Source organism: Semicossyphus pulcher, unplaced genomic scaffold (assembly GCF_022749685.1).
Source record: "Semicossyphus pulcher isolate SPU_LCO1_2020_fin unplaced genomic scaffold, fSemPul1.0.p SCAF_17, whole genome shotgun sequence".
In the NCBI taxonomy this organism is placed as follows: domain Eukaryota; kingdom Metazoa; phylum Chordata; class Actinopteri; order Labriformes; family Labridae; genus Semicossyphus; species Semicossyphus pulcher.
In genome coordinates, this window is record NW_027211681.1 from 3,058,478 (window position 1) to 3,079,096 (window position 20,619).

Here is a 20,619-nt window from a genome sequence, read left to right on the forward strand (position 1 = left end):
CCTTTTTATTAGTAGGAGTATAATAGAATTTTTACTTTAAAGTAAAATGGCAAATGAATAAACAAAGAGTGACAGACTTGTAAAATGTGATTTTTAGTGACACCTGGGGATACTGTTGGCTGGACTGGCTGCCATATTCTTTATGGTGATGACCTATCATTTATATGTGGATTATAAAATAATCCTACCTTTCTAACCTAATAACAAACAACTCCTTGATAACATCATGTGATGTTCATCAGTAGGACTTTCAACAATTAATCAGACTTATTATCATACATTTCAACACATTTGATCCATGGCAGGGCTGTTCAACTTTTGCTAACAGAAGCAATGGTATGGTATGGTAATGTTAAGCTACTATCTTGTATTTAGCTAAAATGCTATGCAGTTGTAAGGTTAGCATCAGTGGAGAAGAATCATAAAGTCAGCAAACTGAATCGGTTATATCCATTAAAAGCAATTTGTTTAATGTTAGCAAACATTAGCCATCAGTAGTTTTTAATGGAATGTTGCGTTTAATTGTCGATGAATTCATTTCATTAATTTTTAGGGGAAGAATCTGTAATATCTTTTCTCAAAGCACATAGTCACCCTTTAAGTTTGCAGTATCATCTTACACATAATCTACTGTGTGACTGGCACGGACTGCAGAGGGAGAATTAGTAGTCAGGTAAAGGGAATAGTTAGGGTAGGGGAAGTCCCGCCTTCCCCTGGAACAAAAGACCCTGCGCAGCCTCTACTCCTAAATCTAAACTGTACTTCACTGAGCTAAAAAGCAGTAAAGGGCTGACTTGTGTTGTACCTTGTTTCCCTCCCTCGGGGAACATTTGTTATATGCATAACATCTACTTCCCTTTTGGTTGGTACACTCGATACAACACATAAGTATGAGGACATATCAGCATGCCCCCGAGACGCCCCTGCAGATAGACTGAAAGAAACTGGCCCTGACGCAGCAGCAGTGATGACGTAATCCACATCACTTTCCTGCTGAGAGCACAGACTGGGTGACATCCTGAGCTGCCGCGTCCAGACAATTAAATAAACTTAATGAATGTATGTGGGGAAGCCCAGCTTACAGCTGAGCACACATCCGCCACAGAAATCCCTTTAGAAAGGGCCCAAGATGCAGCCATACCCCTGGTGGAGTCCCCTTGCTGGCATAAGCAACCAAAATAGCTTCTACCATCCAGTGAGAAAGGCGATGCTTTAAGATTACATTAGATTAGATTAGCAAAACAGGCAAAAAGGCTGATTAGTTGTGCGCATTTCTCATGTTTGTTCAACATACACATACAATACACGTACCGGGCAAAAAATATGCAGATGCCGTTGCTCGGTTGATGCAAACGGGGTCCTTGAGGCAGCCCAAAAGTTAATGCCCTGTGTGAGAAGGCAGGTACTTCAGGGATGTAAGCAACGCAAAGGATGAACCAAGAGTGCATGGATGTCTCCCACATGTTTCGCTGAGCATAAAGCCAATAAGAACGCTGTCTTACAGGAAAGCTTGTCAAAGTCCAGCCTGTATGGTGCATCGCACAATGCATCTAAACCAGACAAGGTCCCATCGAGGGATGATGCTTTTGCGCATCGGCCTTTTACGCTGTATGCCATTCATATAACGCATCACCAGAGGATGGGAGCCAGGGGATTTTCCATCAAATCCCACATGATAAGCAGAGATAGCTGAAAGACAGACTTTGAGAATGGCAAAATATGAAGCACAGAGCTTTGGAATGGCATAATATTCCTTTTGTGACACCAAGCATCAAAAAGACACCACTTCAGTGTATATAACCCTTGCCTGGACACTTCACAGTTATGCTAGCTCTGCTAGACCGACTGGAACAGCTTTTGTTTTTGTCAGGTGCCATTCCACTCTACCAGTTAGCTTGCTAAACAAGTGTATGGTAGCTGGGCTGAAATTGGCAAGCAGCTAGTTAGCAAGCTAAACCAGTGCTATGTAGAGAACCTTGGTAGTGACGCCTTGGGCAGGGAGCTAGTTTACCTCCGGGCGGGCAATTAAATTGCTATCAGGGGTCCTACGGGAATCAGGTTTTGTGAGGTGAAGCGCAAAAAGCTTGAGGAGCAGAGCAGGGTCTTTTGCAGTCACAGGGGAAGGCGGGACTTCACTTTCCCCCCACAGTCTCATTGACCATTACAGGTGTTTTTTTCTTCAGGTTGGTCTTGCGAGACGCGATCCCCATACTTATGTGTTGTACCAAGTGTACCGACCGAAAGGGAACAATCTATTTCATTGGTAGCAAGCTTTGAATTTTACGAAAGGAGTGTGATGTAAGGTGTTCGCTGACACTGGTTGGTGCTTGGAAAGATAACACCCGACACCACCAGAGTCCTTTAATGTGGTGGGACATGAGATTATTCCTTCATTTGGACCATGCTTCATATAATTTGCTCTATGACACAACAGTTTGTCTCTGAAGCAGGTTTAAGGCAGAGTTAGCACGTAAAACGACTTGCTCAGTAGTGGTTTGTGCTTGTGTAGTTAATCTAACGATTGTGTGCGAAGCACCCAGTGGGCTGCTCTGCGGTATATTACCTCCTTGTGAAGCCACAGTAAAGCACGAGATTATAGGCAGGGCTCGGATCTCACACGATGTTGGTAAAGAGCAGCAACAGCTGTATGTGTCGAGCACAGGGAGGTCCACTGCTGATCTGGCAGGCTCATAATGAACATTTGTTGGCATTTAGTTTTTTTGCACACTGAAAGTCAGTTAAGGAGATTCTTCAAGGTGAGCTGAGCTGGCTCCAGCTGTTCAAAACATAACAGGATAACAGGAAAGTTTAAGTTTAAACAATTGCAACTTCAAGGAAGACATTAGCTTACCAATAGAAAGAAAGTGCCAAATTTGAAAAAGGATGTAAGCTTATAAGAGATGACAAATCAACATACAGTATATTCTGTCTGTGTTTGTCTTCAAGGATGCCTTCTGGTTTACATAAATGACTATAAGGATGTAACATCAGGCATAAATATTTCAACTTTGACCATGTATGAGTACGTGTAATGTTCTAAAAACACTTTAAGAAATCTCTAGAAAGTTATTAATACCTGCAGTGATATTAGAGTTATTAAATTGCATGAACATGAATGTCTTGCCAATTGTGGACTAACAATAAAAAAGAAAAACTGAAACTGAACACGTAATGGTGCCTTCTCTGAGGCTGCAGCACTTTAATGAGCCACGTGGCACTGTGTCTCAGCCGTTGTCAGCCAATCGCACAGTGGAGCAAACACGGTTAGCTGCAGCAGTGATGGACTGCATTTATTTGGTTAGTAGTAGCAGAGTTAAGTTTCACAGGGATACTATAATTAAATTATGAATGATCACATTTTAAATCTACCCAGCAATCTGTTGCACTACTGTGTTTACATATCAGCTTTCAGTGGGTGAGACCAAAGCAAAAAGACATTTTTTGTCTGACTTTGATATGAAGTTCAATAATTTGCAGGAAAGCAAAATGACACATTTGCAGCGTTTTCCAACATCTCCAAGAATAAGACTTAATTATTGGCTTAGGAGGTGAAGGAGACGCAGTGCCACATGGTCTGTGGTCGGCTGGGTGAAGCATCAGAGGAGGCAGCTGCATCCAGCTGTCACAAACGTCTCCAGAGCCTGCTCGTGTGTTTCAGGAAGCCGAGTTATGAAAGCTGAGGCTGAATAAGGAGGCAGAGATTGAAGTTCAACGTTTAATTTAATTCAATAAACATTTACTCTCTATAGTAAAAGGCTTCATCTCAACTTTCAACACAAATAAAAAACAGAACATTGGAATTAACCATCACAGGTTTTTAACTTTTAAGCAATTTCAAAGAGTTGTGATGAACCCAGTGGTACAACTTTAAAAAGAAAATACTTCTGTCGCTGTGCAGCCACCTCAACACCTAATACTATCCTGTTTTTAGGATGTAGTTCAAATGTACTAGCATAGAATAATTAATTTACATCTTTAAAAGGAAGGTCTTATCTCAACAATGTTGTCATATACCATAGAATGATGTAATATATCATCAAGATGAATTTAATTTTACTTGATCTACAACAGAAAGCCTTGCTGCCCCCACACTTACAGGTGGATTTATTGGGTCATCTATGAAAAGGAAAAATCTCAAATAGGACAACATAAATCTAAAATCTATTAAAACATAATTATAACAAAGCATGTGTTACCCTTTACAAATGTTTAAACGCACTTACTACAAACGTGTTACAATATTAGGAAATACAAAACAATGTCAAAGGTGAGGTTGTGTTAGCTATGAGCCCTGAGGCAACTGTCCCTGCATGGAGAAAATATGAGCATACAGGTAAGGAAATAGTATGACACTCTTATCTAATGTAACACTGCCGCCAAATGGACAGTGGATGATGAGAAGTTCAATTATAGTTGGTGAGGAATTGTGGAAGAAAGAAGGGAAAATTGCGAGAATCCATTTCTGGGAAGTGTGGTGTTTTGAAGGAGTGGCCAGTTGAGAAAAACAGAGCAGGAGAGGACGCAGAGGAGAAAACTCACTTTGCTGAATCAAGGAATCTAAAACAAAACAAAACACAGAACACACAGACGGGGGGGTAGTTTTCTGTCCCGTCACTTCCCCTCCCAAGCATCTTCTTTCTGCTTGGCTGCCAGGTTCTTTTGTTCTGAAAGATCAATCACAGACAATCAGTGAACGCCTGTAACTCATCACATAGGCCATTTGCTGCTCTAAATTAGTCAGAGAGACGCCTGTAAATTATCTCTGGATAAAACCATATGTGGCGTCCATTCCAAGGACACTATGTTCAGCACATGATGCACTGCTGCGCTGACAGTCACTGTGTGTGTTGTGATCATAAATAAAGAGCACAGCAGTGCACCCAGGCTGAGAACAAAGGAGGTTTTTTTAGTTTGTCTATACTCAAGCCCTGACTTCCTGACTGGCTGTTCAGTGGACGGCCACTTGTGGTTTTCTGCGCCTATATACTTATGTTCCATCCATGAAGGGGAAAGGCTGCTGTACTGATTATAGACCGGGTATGATCCGCACGGTGGTGCAAAGAGAGCAACTTCCCTGGCATCAATTTGCAACTACACTTTCCATTTTCTTCAGTAAAGTATAAGAACAGCTCCCTCAAGTGGTGAAGACCTTGTGATGCTAAAGCCTACAGACAGATTAAAACTGTGACATATTTTGAAAATTAGTGTATTCACAGGAGCTTGTCTGGGACTGGGGCACTAACGTAAACATATTTAATCCGTTATTCACTTAAGAAGCATTCAAAAGGAGGATTTGCAGTTATTTCGGTCAAAAGTCTGCTTCTTAAATATTTAAGCTATTGAAAAGGAAACAGCACTTCACATTAAAAGACCTCAATCGTAAACTAAATATAATAATGCACCTCTTGCATCCTGGAGTTTCCTCCTCTCTGCCTCACGCTGCTCCTTCGTCACGTTGCTCTTCACACCGAGGGCACCAATCACAAGCTTGCGAGCGAGCGCTGCACTCGTCTGAGGTCTCTCTTTAGCCGGCAGGAGGTAGTCTGTGGATGGGAGGAAAGCAGAGTAAAAAGGGACACTGGTTAATAGTTGTATTAATGTGTGAAATACAGAAACAAAGTGATAAAAGAAGTAGAGAGACACAAGCTGTATTTGAACCTGAGCAGCTACGGGCTTTGGCCTTTGTAGCAGAGGAGGATTTGGAAAGTGGTCGCAGCTTCATCAGTGGATTTTTGGATCTTAAAGCTTCCCGTGCTGAAAATGAAAAAGGAACATACAAGTTTTAGGCAGGTGTGAAAAAATGCTGTAAACTAAGAATGCTTTCAAAAATGTTAATAGTTTATTTTCATCAATTAACAAATGAACAGAAGAGAAATCTAAATCAAATCAATATTTGGCGATAAGTAACTGCCTGTATTTCTCAGCATTGAGGACACCATTAATCCTGACCAAATCTCCAACTCCATTTGAAGAAACGCAGCCCCAAACTTGCAAGGAACCTCCACCACCTCTTCCTCTGTTGCCTGCAGGCACTCAGTATTGTACCGCTCTCCAGCCCTTCGGCGAACAAACTGCCTTCTTCTACAGACAAATATTTACAATTTTGACTCATCAGTCCAGAGCACCTGCTGCCATTTTTCTGCACCCGAGTTCCTATGTTTTCGTGCATAGTTGACTTTTGGCCTTGTTTCCATGTCGGAGGTATGGCTTTTTGGATGCAACTCTTCCATGAAGACCACTCCTGGCCAGACTTCTCCGGACAGTAGATGGGTGTACCTGGGTCCCACTGGCTTCTGCCAGTTCTGAGCTGATGGCACTGCTGGACATCTTTCAATTTCGAAGGAAAATAAGCTTGATGTGTTTTTCATCTACTGCACAAATTTTCCTTGGCCAACCACTGCATCTACGATCCTCTACGTTGCCCGTTTCTTTGTGCTTCTTCAGAAGAGCTTGAACAGCACATCTTGAAACCCCAGTGTGCTTTGAAATCTTTGTCTGGCAGAGACCTTGCTGATGCAGTATAACTACCTTGTGTCTTGTTGCTGTGCTCAGTTTTGCCATTGCAGTCGGGGGAGGAGTCATAAAGTCGGACACGTCTTTGTTGACAAGTTTGCTGCTGACTTTGTCAAGCATCTATAATACCAACACCTCACTGTAAATTGAAGTGAATAAAGTCTTCATTTGTTGTTGTTGTTGTTGTTATTAACTCTATCAATATTATTTTAATTGGATTTAATATTAAGTTCTCATTATACTTTATTCAGGGATTTTGATAGTTATTTCGATATAAACGTCATTGTATTTGTTTATTAAGACAACGTTCAGGAGGAATGAGTAAAGCAATACAATGTGAATGACAGTACTTTGATAAACCTGTTTGGTGTCTGTCTGAGTGCTTCATTACGTTTAATGAATAATAATAAATAAGACAGAAGTCTCATCACTTCCTTGTGGGGGGTGTCGAGGCTTTTTTCAGCCAATAGGCGCTTCATTCAAACCAGAGCAAGTCGTTTCCCATCATGCATGGAGTTGTGTAGTCGGTGGAGAGCAACTGCGACGTCTGGCCCTGAAAACTGCGGCCGCCTCGCTCCCGCAATACTTCAAATCCTCGCGCAGTCAGGTTTTCAGAGCAAGTCGGACAACAATCTAACCACCATGCAATATTTTTGGCAAGGCTGCGATCGATTCTGCACATGTCTCGCTCGTCTCGAACAAGCCTTATGACTGTGTTTCAACCCACATGTGAAATTGATGATCATTAGCACCTGTTTGGTATAATTGGTTGATCATACACCTGACTATGATCCTACAAAATCCCTGACTTTGTGCAAGTGTACCTAGAAGAATTGATGCTGGTTTGAAAGCAAAGGGTAGTAACACCAAATATTGATTTGATTTAGATTTTACGTTTGTTCGCTTACTTATCATTTTTGAAATTGATAAAAATAAACAATTATTTATATTTTTGAAAGCATTCTTCAGCTGCACATGATATTGTAATTTTAAGGTAGCCCCACACATACACAGACATACACTACATCCCCATCCTTTCATGGACAGCAGTCCTTCACTAACCTGCTATGGGGCTTGAGAAGAGACCCAGTGCATGCTTGTCATCAATCCACTTGATGTCAAAGCCTCTTTGTCTGAAAACCATTAAAGAGAGAATGTTAGAAAAACAAAAGGAAGATGAAACTGTTGGTTTTGAGTCTTCTGGATCTCAGATTAAATACATATACCAGGGATCAAACACACACTGAGATGCCATGTGCTTCAGATAGGAAGCTACTTCTGATCTTAAAATACAGCGAGGACATGAAACCTGATGTACATTGGTGAATGGGCACTTAATTGTAGTAGTTACCTTTTAAAGCATATAGCAGAACTTTGAATTATACATACTGGTAGCACTGAAATAGTTTGAGAAGGTCCTCTGTCTTAAACTCGGCAGGGAAGTCATAGATCTCCACAATGTGGGCCATTTCGTCCTCCGTGAGGTCGATGTCGTCCTCTTCATCGCCATATCTATCCATGTTGTAATAATCAAACCCGGGCTGCTGGATTGACTCCTTCTTTTTACCCTCCTTCAAAGCCAGCTGGGTGGATGAAGGAGTGAGAAAAGTGGGCATGATGGAAATTACAGAAGATTAAGAGGGATAAGGTCAACAATTTAACTGTAATTGAAACTTTTATTAAAGCACTTGTACCTAAGACTGCATTAGTTTTAGCTAGGTGTACAAATAAACAAATGAGTATATGTGAATGTAAGAGATAAGTTCTACAACAAACTCTCACCTCTTCAAGCAGGTGTGGATCCAGACAATCTCCATCATCATTGAACAAGGTGTCCCAACTATCCTCTTCCACATTTTCATCCTGGAGGGATGTTGCCTCCAGCCATGATGTAGCAGCGGCCTCCGCACTGGTTAAGTCAGGGTGCCCATTAACCTGAACATCTGTATCCTCTAACCTCTCTTCCATGACCTCGGGCTTGCTGTCACCGTCCTGCATTTCACCTCCTCCCACAGTGGCTCCCATCTCCGTTGCTCCAGCCTTGTCCTTCTTGTTTTTGGCGTTTTTTCTTGCCTTATCAGTGTAGCGAGGTCTGGGTCTTGGTTTGACTTCTCCCTGAGTCTGAGCTTTGTCTTTGGAGTCATGAAGTCGTTTCTTGGGGACATACAGAGGCTGACTTGGCTTCTTTGACTGAGACGGAGATGTGGGTGTTGGCTGGGCTGGAGCACAGTCTTCCTTTGGTTGTTCTGACTCCATTATTAAACTATGTTAAAACATCTGGATCATGGAGGAAGGGAAAGAGGAGAAAAGGGGAAATAACAACATGTAGTATCATGTATAATTTTGTTCTCAACCGTTAACAGAATTACAAACGAGTGTAAAGACAATATTAATTATATATATTTATTTAAACGAGTTGAACTTGTTGATTAATCAAGGAGAAATGTTGCTAAAATTAAAAACAAAGAGCACTTAAACCAATACCATGCAGTTAGCTAGCCAATTTAGCTTACAAGCTCTACTTCCTCCCGTTCAGGTTGAAATATTTGTTAATTGAGGACACAAAGACGAAGTTAATATGAATACACGTTAGAATATGATTCTGTTCATTTATATTTGTTTTCCAGACCAAATAATGAATGATAATTGTTGAAATTCAATTGTAATCTTTCAGCTTACCCGTGTTTGGTATGTTCAGAAACAGATTTCCGTCGCAGCTCTGACGCAAATGTAGGATTAACGCACAGCATTCTGGGAGATGTTGTTTTTCTGTGATATTGCTGCTTAACCATTTTTGACCGCAAGTACGCTATTTCAACACCAACTTAGTGTTTTTATCATTATACCAATTGTCTTTTTGGGTCAGAGGTCCTATCCCAGCAGGAAATATTTATGCACTGTCTCTTGAATGTATACTCTCTTGGCCGTCGCTGAAATATATTTCTATACCAGCGACTACAAACAGAGCCGATTGGTCAAGATTCTAAACTTTCACACAGTTCTTCGCTGATTGGATGATACGTTACACAAGCTGTTTCGTAAAATTTAAAGGCAGGAATTGTGTAAGGATTCGGACATCGTTGCAGCGAAGGCAGATCCTTCTAATCTGTACACACTGATAGAGCTGACAGGTAAATTCTAGCACTAACTGAATTCTTGCATGCCTCTCCACCCTGGAACAAGCAGGGATGGATAATAGATTCGTGAAGCAAATTAATTTGTATATCGTGTTTTAACACTGCATTGTAGTTGTTTATAGACATTTTTTTGTAGGACTTCTTTCTCAAACAGGGTCAAACACAATCGTGTTCTATAATTTTTTTTTTCTTTTAGAGAAAAACCTCCTATGTAAAACAGTTTTAATTATTTAAAAAAAAACCTATATTCCTCTTATTTATTTTTGTCTTTGCTTTGATTGTTATTTCATAATTGGGGAAACCCAGCAATTTAGCATTGCATGGTAATAGAACTGAGCAATTCACATTAGACAAATGAAAATTAGCATGTAAAACTCATACGCTATAAACTCATACTAATACGTTAAATGCGATTCTTTGACCTAACATGCTGTCTATCATGTGATAACAACAACATTTCTACACAATATAATTGCTCGTGATGCATTGTCTTTCCTGCTTCATGTAAAGACTTCTGCATCATCAGCATATTGAATTGAAACTTATGACCTAACCCTGTCCTGTGTTCCACCTGGTTGCAGTGATGCAGGGTTCAGGTCTGTTGCTCCTGCTGGTCGGACTCTGGCATCAGACCCACAGCCAGAACTCTGAGGCCATGTTTCAGGTTGTAACACAGACGATGCTTCCTCCTGACAGTCTGCACAATCCCACACAGCTCAATTATGGGATGGCTGTCACAGACGTGGATGGTGATGGCGACCTGGAGGTGGTAGTGGCTGGGTGAGTGTGAAAAGAGTGTTAAGACCTTTTATTACACTTTGTTGGTTAGTTTCTATGAAACTGTGTAAGCAATTCAGGCCTTTGTGATGCTCTCCCTCAGGTACGATGGGCCCAACCTGGTGCTGAAGTACGATCGCACTCAAAACCGGCTGGTAAACATTGCTATTGATGACATAAACTCCCCGTACTATGCCCTGAGGGACCGACCAGGAAAGGCTATTGGAGTTACTGCTTGTGATGTTGACGGAGATGGACGTGAGGAGATCTATTTCCTCAACACAAATGGTGCCTTCTCTGGTAAATGATGCAGTCTTACAATATGTCATAAGCATTTTTGCACAAGGAAATAATATCAGGTAGCTGAAAGACTTGTCGGCATGCTCACTGACTTTTGTTTTGCAGGACGGGGAACTTATTTCGACAAACTCTTCAAGTTCCGTAACGGCCGCTTCGAAGATCTTATAAGTGACGAGCTCAATATGCGGCGTGGCATTGCTAATAGGATGGCAGGACGTTCGGTGGCATGTGTTGACAGAAAGGTTAGTAAAATCAACGTAAACCTGTTTCTCATTGATTCACAATTCCTTACATTAACACTCTTGCCTGTTGTTGCTCGTCAGGGAACAGGACGTTACTCGATCTATATTGCCAACTATGCCAGTGGCCGAGTCGGCCCCCACGCTCTCTTAGAAATGGATGAGGCGGCCAGTGATGTGACCAGAGGCATTATTGCTCTGTCTGATGTGGCTGATGAGGCCGGGGTCAACAAGCTCACAGGTCAGAGGTCAGGTTGGGGAAGTGAAGTCTGTGAGGTTTCAAAGTTTGCTGCATCAGTTTAATGATATCTGGTTATGCAGGGGGGCGCGGTGTGGCGGTTGGACCGATCCTGAGTGAGTCGAGGTCGGATGTTTTCTGTGACAACGAGAACGGACCCAACTTCCTGTTCAAGAATAAAGGAGACGGGACTTTTGTGGATATGGCCAGACAGGCAGGTGTGTATGAAACCGAAAGGGAGGAAGGCGAAACAACGTTTTAGTCAAGGCCAGAATTTACTTTAATCAAAAGTTAATTTTTGTGTATAGTTAGTAATTAAGAAATTGAAGGTCTTTTAAAGTTTCACACCAAATAATGTATATTTTTCCCAGCTATGTGTAATACAAACCAGTTTAAGCATTGCTAGCACTAGCAAAGGCAGAGTTGTTTTGTCAGACTAATAGCTTTGTTTCCATCAGAATTGACTTTATTACTATTGAAAAGATTGCTATGAAAATTATTAAATGACAAAATTAATGAAAAACTGCTGAACTTTGTGTTTTGTGCTGTTGAGGCAAGGAAATATTTACGTTATTATGGTTGGGGTACCAGAATGCATTGCTGTCTGACAAGATGTTTTATACCTACTACCACCAGGAGGTAACAATGTGAGGAATTTTAAAATCCTCAGCTCCAGGACTTGAAGCTCCTGTGAGGGACTTTCGGTTTGTGTTGTAAGCCGTACCTCTTATCTCTTTGCTGATTTTGTCCTGAACATGTTTAAGTGGTGTTTTTTTTAACAAAAAGTCTCATCCTGCTTTCTTTAACAGTCATATGTATCACTCACTTTACATTTTTGACCTGTAAAATGTAAACAAAGGCAGCATGCAGTTAATCGCTTTTCGCAGTTTCAGGCATTCAAAATAACTATATAGAAATAATCAGTCTTGTCGTTTATGGTCTGTTTTGCTTTTGTTGCTCATATAGAGTCATCAGAATTACTTTCAGTCTGTTTCATAAGCAGCGAAAAACTCCTCACAGGACCTTTAAAAAAAATTATATAATGAAAGTATACAATTTTCCTGCACTAAGGCTTTTAATACATGTCTACAGGCGTGGAGGACACGTTCCAGCATGGCAGAGGTTTGGCACTAGCAGACTTCAATGGCGACGGAAAGACAGATATCGTCTATGGCAACTGGAATGGCCCACACAGACTTTTCCTGCAGGGCAGCAACTCTAAATTCCGGGTAAGAAAGAAATGACGGAAGATGCACAAAAAATCTGACTTAAAAACATCTGTATGATGGAAAGTGTTGATAAAGCAAAACTTGAATGTGTTTTCATTTGCAGAATATAGCTACTGCAGCATTTGCCACTCCCTCACCTATTCGCACGGTCATTGCTGCCGACTTTGACAACGACAAGGAGCTGGAGGTGTTATTCAACAATATTGCCTACAGAGGCCCCGCCCCCAACAGGCTGTTCAGGTCAATATTTCCATTACTATGTGAATCTGAGGTTCAGTGAGAGGCAACAACTGACACATCATTGAGACATGGAATACTGTTTGCATTATTAGTTATTTAAAGTGTCTTGTGTGTTTGTTTTCAGAGTGTCAAGGAGAGCAAACGCAGACCCTTTGATCCAGGAGCTGAATGTGGGAGACGCTGCAGAGCCACAGGGGCGAGGGACAGGTCAGCTCTGTCTTTACTCAGAAAAGAGGACTTTGGACAACATGTTTTCATCAGTTTTGTTTTCAAACCTACCTCAATCTATCTAAATGTCATTCAAATCTACCTCTCTGTTTGAATGAGATTTAGAAAGACAGTCACAGTGAAGTAGTTCTGTAGGTCAGTGCAGCAGTGAAAACTGTTGTCTGTGTTGGACAGGTGGCACTGTGACAGACTTGGACGGGGACGGACAGCTGGACCTGCTGCTGGCGCATGGAGAGAGCGCCGAGCAGCCAATTTCTGTCTTCAAGGTCACACAGGTGTGTACTCGCATGTGTGTGTTTGTTTGCCAGTGCTGGAAATAGTATTCAGATCCTTTGTTGAAGTAAAACAAAACAAGTTGATAATACTCTCTTAAAAGTAAAAAGTCTGTCATTTAAAATCATATTATAAAAGAAAATAATTATTAACCCCAAAATAAAGTCAGACTATTAAAATAAAACCGTTTTCTGCAATAAAATGTCCCTTGTGACTGATATTTATGATTTATGACATTATGAGAGTGTTAATAGTGAAGTATCAATACTTAAGTACTTACTTTTGGAGCCAATTAAAGCTGCTGTGAGGAACTTTCGGTTTGTGTTGATTTTGGCGCCCCCTATGGACAAAGCCGTACCTCTTATCTCTTTGCTGATTTTGTCCTGTACATGCTGAAGTGGTGGTTTTTAACAAAATCTTGTCCTGCTTTCTCTAACAGTCATATGTATCACTAAATTTCTGCCCTGTAAAATGTAAACAAAGGCAGTGTGCAGTTAATCGCTCCGTCTGACACCTACCCCCCGCCAGAGGTTTCAGGCATTAAAAATAACTATATAGAAATAATCAATCTTGTCACTGATGGTCTGGTTTTCTTTTGTAGCTCATATAGAGTCATCAGAATGAGTTTCATTATCAGTAAAAAGAAAAAACTCCTCACAGGACCTGTTAAGTGATAATCTCGAAGTTCTCAGTTTCGTTCTCTTTAATGGTACCTTTGGTGATAAACAGTATACCTAATTGTGGGAATACACTTCCCTTGTATGCAGATGTCTACGGTTGGCTCCCTTTGTCAGGGTTCTAACGCTGGATTTTCCTCTCTGACGGTTGCTTTCCTTTTTAGACTGTTTGCCTTCATCTGAGCATCAAATTTGTTTCTTTTTCTTTGGATTTTCACTTATTTTTGAAGTTGTATCTGTAGTCATCGATCTTTTCTCTGTTTGTTCAGCCATAGTAGACTACTGTTTACTCGCAACACTTGCAGAGACCGGAAAAGCAGCCGCTTAGCTCCACCTACCCTCTCTGGCAAACCAACCCCTGCTGGGTGATGGAAAACGTGTCACTAACTGGGCGGCGCTTGTGATTTTTCTGCGAATGTCGCCACAAACACCCAGTCCATAATACTGCAAATAATATACTGCAAATGCAAAGGCTTTGATTAGTGGACCATAGGCCCAATCACCATTGTGTTACCTCATTCGGCAATAGATAGTGACTTAACAGACATTTATTTAAATGAAAATCTTCCAGATTATATCTTTAAGTTGGAGCTTTTTTAAATACTACATATCACGGTGGCTTTTCAGACAAACACACAGCGATGTAAGAAAACACATGCAAATAGTTGTTCTTGTTGGAGAGACAAAGGAGACAAAAAAATCAGTCTTTCGGAGCTCCTTTTGGTTAACAATTGGTGTAAGAAGCCGAAAAGATCGTGGACCAAAAGATTAATTCATTGAAACTAAGCGCATGTTTTAATGTAAAATATAAATTAACAAAGTAACTCCGGCGTACAGATAAATATACCTGCTGTATAAAGTTCAGTGTTTTCCCCTGAAATGAAGCTGAGTTGAAATATAAATGAGCATAAAATGATGATGGATGGACAAAGGAAAATGCATTACTCAACTTAATTTGAGGTACCTAATCACAATTTGATTGCATGTACTTTGGTACTTTCCGCCACTGATGTTTGTTTTTAGTAACTAAGCCCTAAAGATCCACCACCTAATCTGTCAAACCTCATCAGGGCTCATCCAACAAATGGCTGCGGGTCATCCCTCGCACCCAGTTCGGCGCTTTTGCCCGGGGAGCCAAGGTCACGGCCTTCACCCGTCTGAGTGGAGCTCACACACGCATCATCGACGGAGGCTCGGGGTACCTGTGTGAGATGGAGCCTGTCGCCCACTTTGGTTTAGGTACTTCTTTTACACTTTCAAAATTTACAGACATTGAAAGAAATGGGACAATCTAAAATATATCTCAAGACAAAAGAATTATAAGTTGCTACTTTAAAATACAATCTACACAAAGGTGTTTTTTTTACCAGATTAGCCTAGTTTATCTTATTTTTGCATACAGACTAGAAGCAGGGAGAAACTGGTACTGAAACAGTTTATTGACACTGGAGATTATCCATCATCCAAACACTGAACAAAGACAACCTCACAGAGACAGCAGTGTAAGAAGTCATGGTAGGCATGTTTTTCAACTATTGACAGATCCAGAATAACTGTCTCCATTGTTTCCACTCTTCATGCTAAGCTAAGCTAATCATCTCCTGGCTCTCCCTTCATACCTACAGACATGAGTATGAACCAATCGTCTCCTCTAGTTTTCTGCACAAAAAGAAAATACTTATCCTGACACACACAGAAAATGATGTAACTTTTGAAAGGTTAATTTTCCTTATGGATGATGGTCACTGATCTTTCTTCAGGAAACGATGAGGTGACAGTGTTAGAGGTCTCCTGGCCAGACAGCAGCTCCATAACCCGAACCCTTCAGCCAGGTGAAATGAACTCAGTGGTGGAAGTAGCGTATCCCAAAGAAGGGGAAAGTTCTGCGCTTGCCAATGACACTCAGGTACGCAGAACGGATCCACAGCATGAATTATGAACATGGGTAATATTATATCCAGTCTCTGATAGAGGCGATCACAGTCAGTCTATTGTTTCTCTCTCCCTCATAACCTTCAGTCCTTTGTCTCTCTACACAATCAATGTATTAAGTTTGTATGTTAATCAATTTCACTCTTCTATTTGTTCAGTGTGGTAAAGGTTTTACTGTCCAGAATGGCCGCTGTGCAGGTAAGCAACTTCTTTTAAAATGAGGTAATTTCAGTAAATTTAGAAGTGTCTTATACCCCTTTTCCACCAACGCGAACCTGGTTCTAGTTCGGGGCTGGTGCTCGTGCTGGTTCGGAGCTGGTTCAACTTTAGAACCAACTCTGAACCAGTTTGTTTTTCCACCCGCTGGAGCCCGTGGAAGAGCCACGTCATGACATCGCTCTATACGTGACCGCTTTTCCCAGCAGCAACTTTCCCTCACAATAACAACAATGGCAGACTACATGGCATGTTTGCCTGACGTTATTGCTCCTCTTTTCGAAAATCACATTAGATCCCAAAGACAACTTATCCGACACATTCGTGCTACTCCTCGTGTTTTCCATGGACGTTGACTTCTTAAGGTAATGAGCCACCCAGTTTTATTCTTAATAAGACTGAACGTAAGATGTTGTTAGCCTCTCTGCTAGCCCGCTAGCTTAATTTAGCTTGTTATTTAGCATCGATTAAACTGGTATCTATTAAACAAATCAGTAATCTCTTACTACGTTTTCCAGGGAGTGTACATGACGACAGAGTTCTTAGACACTCTCGTCTGGATGCCCTCAGCGACGGGGCGTTGCCGGGGCAAAACAAAATGAGCATCTCCGGCTGTGATGTTGGACATTACCTGGGTCCGTTTCAGAAAGGAGGTTCAGGTTTCCTGAAGAAAACCTGCTCCCGACCAGGTTAGGTTCACAGACACAGTTACCATAGTAACCAACTCAGAGTTGAAGTTACCTCTCTTTCTGAAACGGCAAACCCGAGGTTTCCCTCATTTCAGGGTTAACAAACCCGGGGTTTTCACTAAACCCGCTTTCTGAAAAAGACCCCTGATCGGTGGCCCGCTGGTGATATCGCCCTACTGGTTGCTACCCTAACTGGTTTCCGTAAGCCAGCTGTTTCTGTGTTTACTTATCAGCAGCAGTTGTTTTCTGCCTTAGTCGCCGGATTCGCCACACATTCATAAACACATCACTGACGATGTTCAGGGGTCCGTTTCAGAAAGGAGGTTCAACAAACCCTCAGTCTAACCCCAGACTGTGGTTTGACTTACTCGTTATAATTCACTGGCGTTTTGGTTTCAGGACAGCTGATCAGAGTTAATTCAATCAACTGAGTAGGTTCAGCCGGAGTTAAATGCGTGCACAATGACTATAAAAAGACAGCATTAATGGAGCCCCGATACCACGATTCACCATGGCAACGGTACACAAAAAGAGGTCCTCCTAAGTCACACCAGTGGAGCTCGAAATCCTCATGCGGACGTTCAGCGAATACGAGCATGTTTTAAAAAAAAAAATAAAGTAACAGGGCTGCAGCTGCAAAAGAGAGAGAAGCGGCGTGGGAAGAAACTGCTGCTCGAGTAAATTCGCAAGTTTGAACTGGTCTATTTATTTTATACTTAATCACCACCGGAAGCTAAAATTTATATTAATTTAGGAGCAATCCAGCGGGAGAAAAACGTACATGGAAGCAGTTAAAAATAAAATACCAGAACATCATTCAAAGGTGCGGCTCAGGCAGAACAGGCTCATGGCTGAACCTCACTTCAATCATATTTTAAATATGAAACTAATGAAATATCATTCAGTGGCTGTTTTAATGTGCATTAGCTTTATCCCTAACATGATGCTGACTTCACATACATTATAATTCATGTTGATTAAACTGAATTGCTTGAATTGCTTAGTTTAAAGTCTTGTTTAAGTGCTCTCGGCAGCGGTGTTGGAAAATCTAAAAGTGATGACTTTGACACAGATTTGTCTTTTGATTTTTTTTATCATAATTATAAAAGACTTTTGCAAAGGGGTCAGAGCACCACAGAAAATTTGTAACCGCTCAAACACATGCGTGAGACGGGCTGAATAAATGAGGAAGTCGAATGAGGGTTTTATATTCTAGAGGGAGGAGACACTCTGAGTTTCCTGAAGAAAACCTGCTCCCGATCACGTTAGGTTCACAGACACAGTTACCATAGTAACCAACTCAGAGTTGAAGTTACCTCTCTTTCTGAAACGGCAAACCCGAGGTTTCCCTCATTTCAGGGTCACTGTACCCGCTTTCTGAAACGGACCCCAGCTCTCCTCTCATATCAACTGCGGCAAAAATGATTGTACAAGTGAGCAGTTCATCACAGCCGCCAACGGAAATAAATAAATGTCAGAAATTAAAGTATTTACAAGCACGTGTCAACCTGGTTTCGATCTCACCTGAGCAATAACATAATGCTCCATGAGCAGCAACTTAATACTGTGAGCCACCAAGACCACACAGTGATTTGATCCGTGTCACATATTAAATCATTATGTCAGCATTCTGAATCACACACGGGTCTCTTGTTTCATTTTAATTTAAAAAAAAAAAAAAAGTTTATGTATGTGTACAAGCTTTATACAACATGGATTTTAACTGGCAGAGCTGCTCGATGGTGCAGGTGAGCTAACAGGTCAGCGGTGGCTGCAGTGTCGCGTCGGCTTCGGCATCATCAACTGCAGACGATTCTGTAAACAAGGCAATGAACAAAACTTTTACATTGCACATAATGCTTGCCTAGAAGTCAAATGTTAGGTGACGTTAGTTTATGAGCCAGTGGCAAAATGTAGAAAGTTAGTCGCATGCTAAGCAAGCTAGCTAGCTGTTGGTGAGCTAACATTATGTAACCAGCTGATTAGAAGGGTACGCCCCGTAGTGTGTCAGGTTAGGGGGGAACCAATCACCTGTGGCTCTTCATCCAGTTTCTGGGGACAAAATACCCTGTCTTCGCTCCCCTCGCCCTCTGCAGTACTTCCGTTTCCAGGGCAGGTATGGGCCACGCTGACTATCATGCTGTCTGTTGTATCTGTGTAGATCGTGATTTTAACGTTATTCCAGGCCGGCGGTTGACTTGTTGCTGTCGTTGCTGTGTCGGTGAGCGGGTGTTTTATGACATGTCGGGGTTCGCGGTTCGAGACCAGCAAAGAATTGGGGCTGCTCTGGAACCCGTTTTCAGTCTAAACACAAAAAAATGGTTCACAATTGAGCACCGGCCCTGAAACTGCCTTGGTGGAAAAGGGTCATTAGAGAGAAAAATAAAACCATTAAATACAGAATTTGATTTGTTTTCTCTTTAATTTTCTTTACTGTTTATGTTTCTACAGGTCTGTGAGGATAATGGAATTCAAAAAAAAAATAAAAAATTCTGCACTTCGGCAAACTCCCTGGATAAACTGCTACAAATCAATGTGGACATTATATCATTTCAAAGTGCCAAAAAAAATCATCTTATCAGCTTTTAAAACAAAAGACAGATATGGTGACCCTTTGTCCCCCTGTGTCTGCATGCTTTAAGCTAGTCTCCTCTTTCTTCCTCATGACATCTCCATCACTTTCAACCATTTGAACTGTGTTGTCTTAATCTGATGCCTGTTTCCTTATGTCCCTCCTCCATGTTTCCTTCTTCTCTCCTCTTCTTTCCCTCCACCCACCCTTGCAGCGTTGGCTCCATTTTACAACAGCATCCGCTCCACCTCTGTGTCAGCCTTTGAAGCTTCTAGATTTAAGATACTTTTACTGCAGTGTGTCGTGGCACTCTCTGCACTAGGAGAAGTCAGGGGGTGGTTGTCTTGAGGTAAACAATGATACAGTAAGACAGCTTTTCTCCAGCACAGCATGCCTGGATTAAGCTAAAAGACTCAACTCCATGTGACATGCAGAAACAGGAGGTCTAGTGTTTGGACATCCTGCAGTTTGACATTTGCACTGGTGAGCTGGGTGCTTGCACTGAAAGTAAAGACTGAGAAACTGTGGTCCGTATCATGGCCTTTAGCAAACTGAAAGCAGCAGGGTTGTATATTCTGTGGCAAGCATGAATGCTCACATGAGGGAAGTTTTTGTAACATCACTTATGTCTGATGTGTTCAGAATACGATTTATGTTTTAATCATAAAAAGAACGAATCGACTTGTAACAGAAATCACAGGAGTTGCAAAAAGGATCAAGAGTATCTCTGTGCTATTCAACAATGATTCATGTAATTATTTGAACTTTTTCCACTGTCATGTCAAAATGTCTACAGTGAAAATGGCTTATTATAGGCTACAGAAAATTGTATAAATATGTACATATATAGTTGATGGTTAAATAAAATCCTGTCCTGCCAAAATGACAAAAAGGAAACGTCAACATTAAATTGTCAAAAAATATGTGTGAAACAAATTAGCCATTTTTTGGGCCTCTTTGGGGCAACGGTACAAGCCGTTAATACAACACTGATATATATCCGATACCTTCACATAGACTTTGTTTGCTTGACATAGAAAGTGATGTGCATGATATTCTTGGCATTTAGGTTTTTAAGTCACAAGAACACAGCCACAAGGCAATAGAACATGGACGCCAAATAAATGTTACTGTTGGGGTCTGAAAAAGAGGCGAACAACTTCGCCAGCTAGCGTAGCACTGTGCCAGCTAACATAATGCAGGAACTGAAAAGTGGTAAAGACAGAGGAAAAAGATGAGGCCATTGGGAATGTCAATGAATCCCTCAGATATGAAAGGAGTGTTCATATGGAACACACTAGAAACACAAGCCCATTTAAGGGACCCAATAGTCACCCATCTAAATTGTTATGGCTAACC

At 41.3% G+C, this 20,619-nt stretch overlaps 2 protein-coding genes across 2 annotated transcripts; one reads left to right on the top strand and one right to left on the bottom strand.

Moving 5' to 3' along the window:
• Positions 1–3,701: 3,701 nt before the first annotated feature.
• Positions 3,702–9,224, bottom strand: r3hcc1l (R3H domain and coiled-coil containing 1-like). Its single transcript, XM_069666172.1, has 7 exons — positions 9,193–9,224; positions 8,296–8,790; positions 7,903–8,096; positions 7,576–7,646; positions 5,659–5,754; positions 5,403–5,543; positions 3,702–4,664 (listed from the first exon to the last, which is right to left on the bottom strand). The coding sequence occupies exons 2-7, from the start codon at positions 8,767–8,769 to the stop codon at positions 4,612–4,614; spliced, it is 1,029 nt and encodes a 342-aa protein (XP_069522273.1). The 5' UTR covers positions 8,770–8,790; positions 9,193–9,224; the 3' UTR covers positions 3,702–4,611.
• A 361-nt stretch (positions 9,225–9,585) lies between these two features.
• On the top strand, positions 9,586–20,169 carry crtac1a (cartilage acidic protein 1a). Its single transcript, XM_069665790.1, has 14 exons — positions 9,586–9,644; positions 10,232–10,430; positions 10,531–10,727; positions 10,833–10,969; positions 11,051–11,207; positions 11,288–11,422; positions 12,297–12,433; positions 12,537–12,673; positions 12,798–12,880; positions 13,076–13,176; positions 14,922–15,090; positions 15,612–15,757; positions 15,942–15,981; positions 19,140–20,169. The coding sequence occupies exons 2-14, from the start codon at positions 10,234–10,236 to the stop codon at positions 19,145–19,147; spliced, it is 1,644 nt and encodes a 547-aa protein (XP_069521891.1). The 5' UTR covers positions 9,586–9,644; positions 10,232–10,233; the 3' UTR covers positions 19,148–20,169.
• Positions 20,170–20,619: the final 450 nt, after the last annotated feature.

Bases quoted from the DNA above. Each gene is read 5' to 3' on its own strand.
- r3hcc1l (XM_069666172.1), bottom strand. From the start codon at position 8,769: ATGGAGTCAGAACAACCAAAGGAAGACTGTGCTCCAGCCCAGCCAACA. The intron at 5,544-5,658 runs GTTCAAATACAG...TCCCATCCACAG, and splicing joins CAAAGCCCGTAGCTGCTCAG to ACTACCTCCTGCCGGCTAAA. The intron at 4,665-5,402 runs GTGCATTATTAT...TTGATCTTTCAG, and splicing joins GAAACTCCAGGATGCAAGAG to AACAAAAGAACCTGGCAGCC.
- crtac1a (XM_069665790.1), top strand. From the start codon at position 10,234: ATGCAGGGTTCAGGTCTGTTGCTCCTGCTGGTCGGACTCTGGCATCAG. The intron at 10,970-11,050 runs GTTAGTAAAATC...GTTGCTCGTCAG, and splicing joins TGGCATGTGTTGACAGAAAG to GGAACAGGACGTTACTCGAT. The intron at 12,881-13,075 runs GTCAGCTCTGTC...TGTGTTGGACAG, and splicing joins GCCACAGGGGCGAGGGACAG to GTGGCACTGTGACAGACTTG.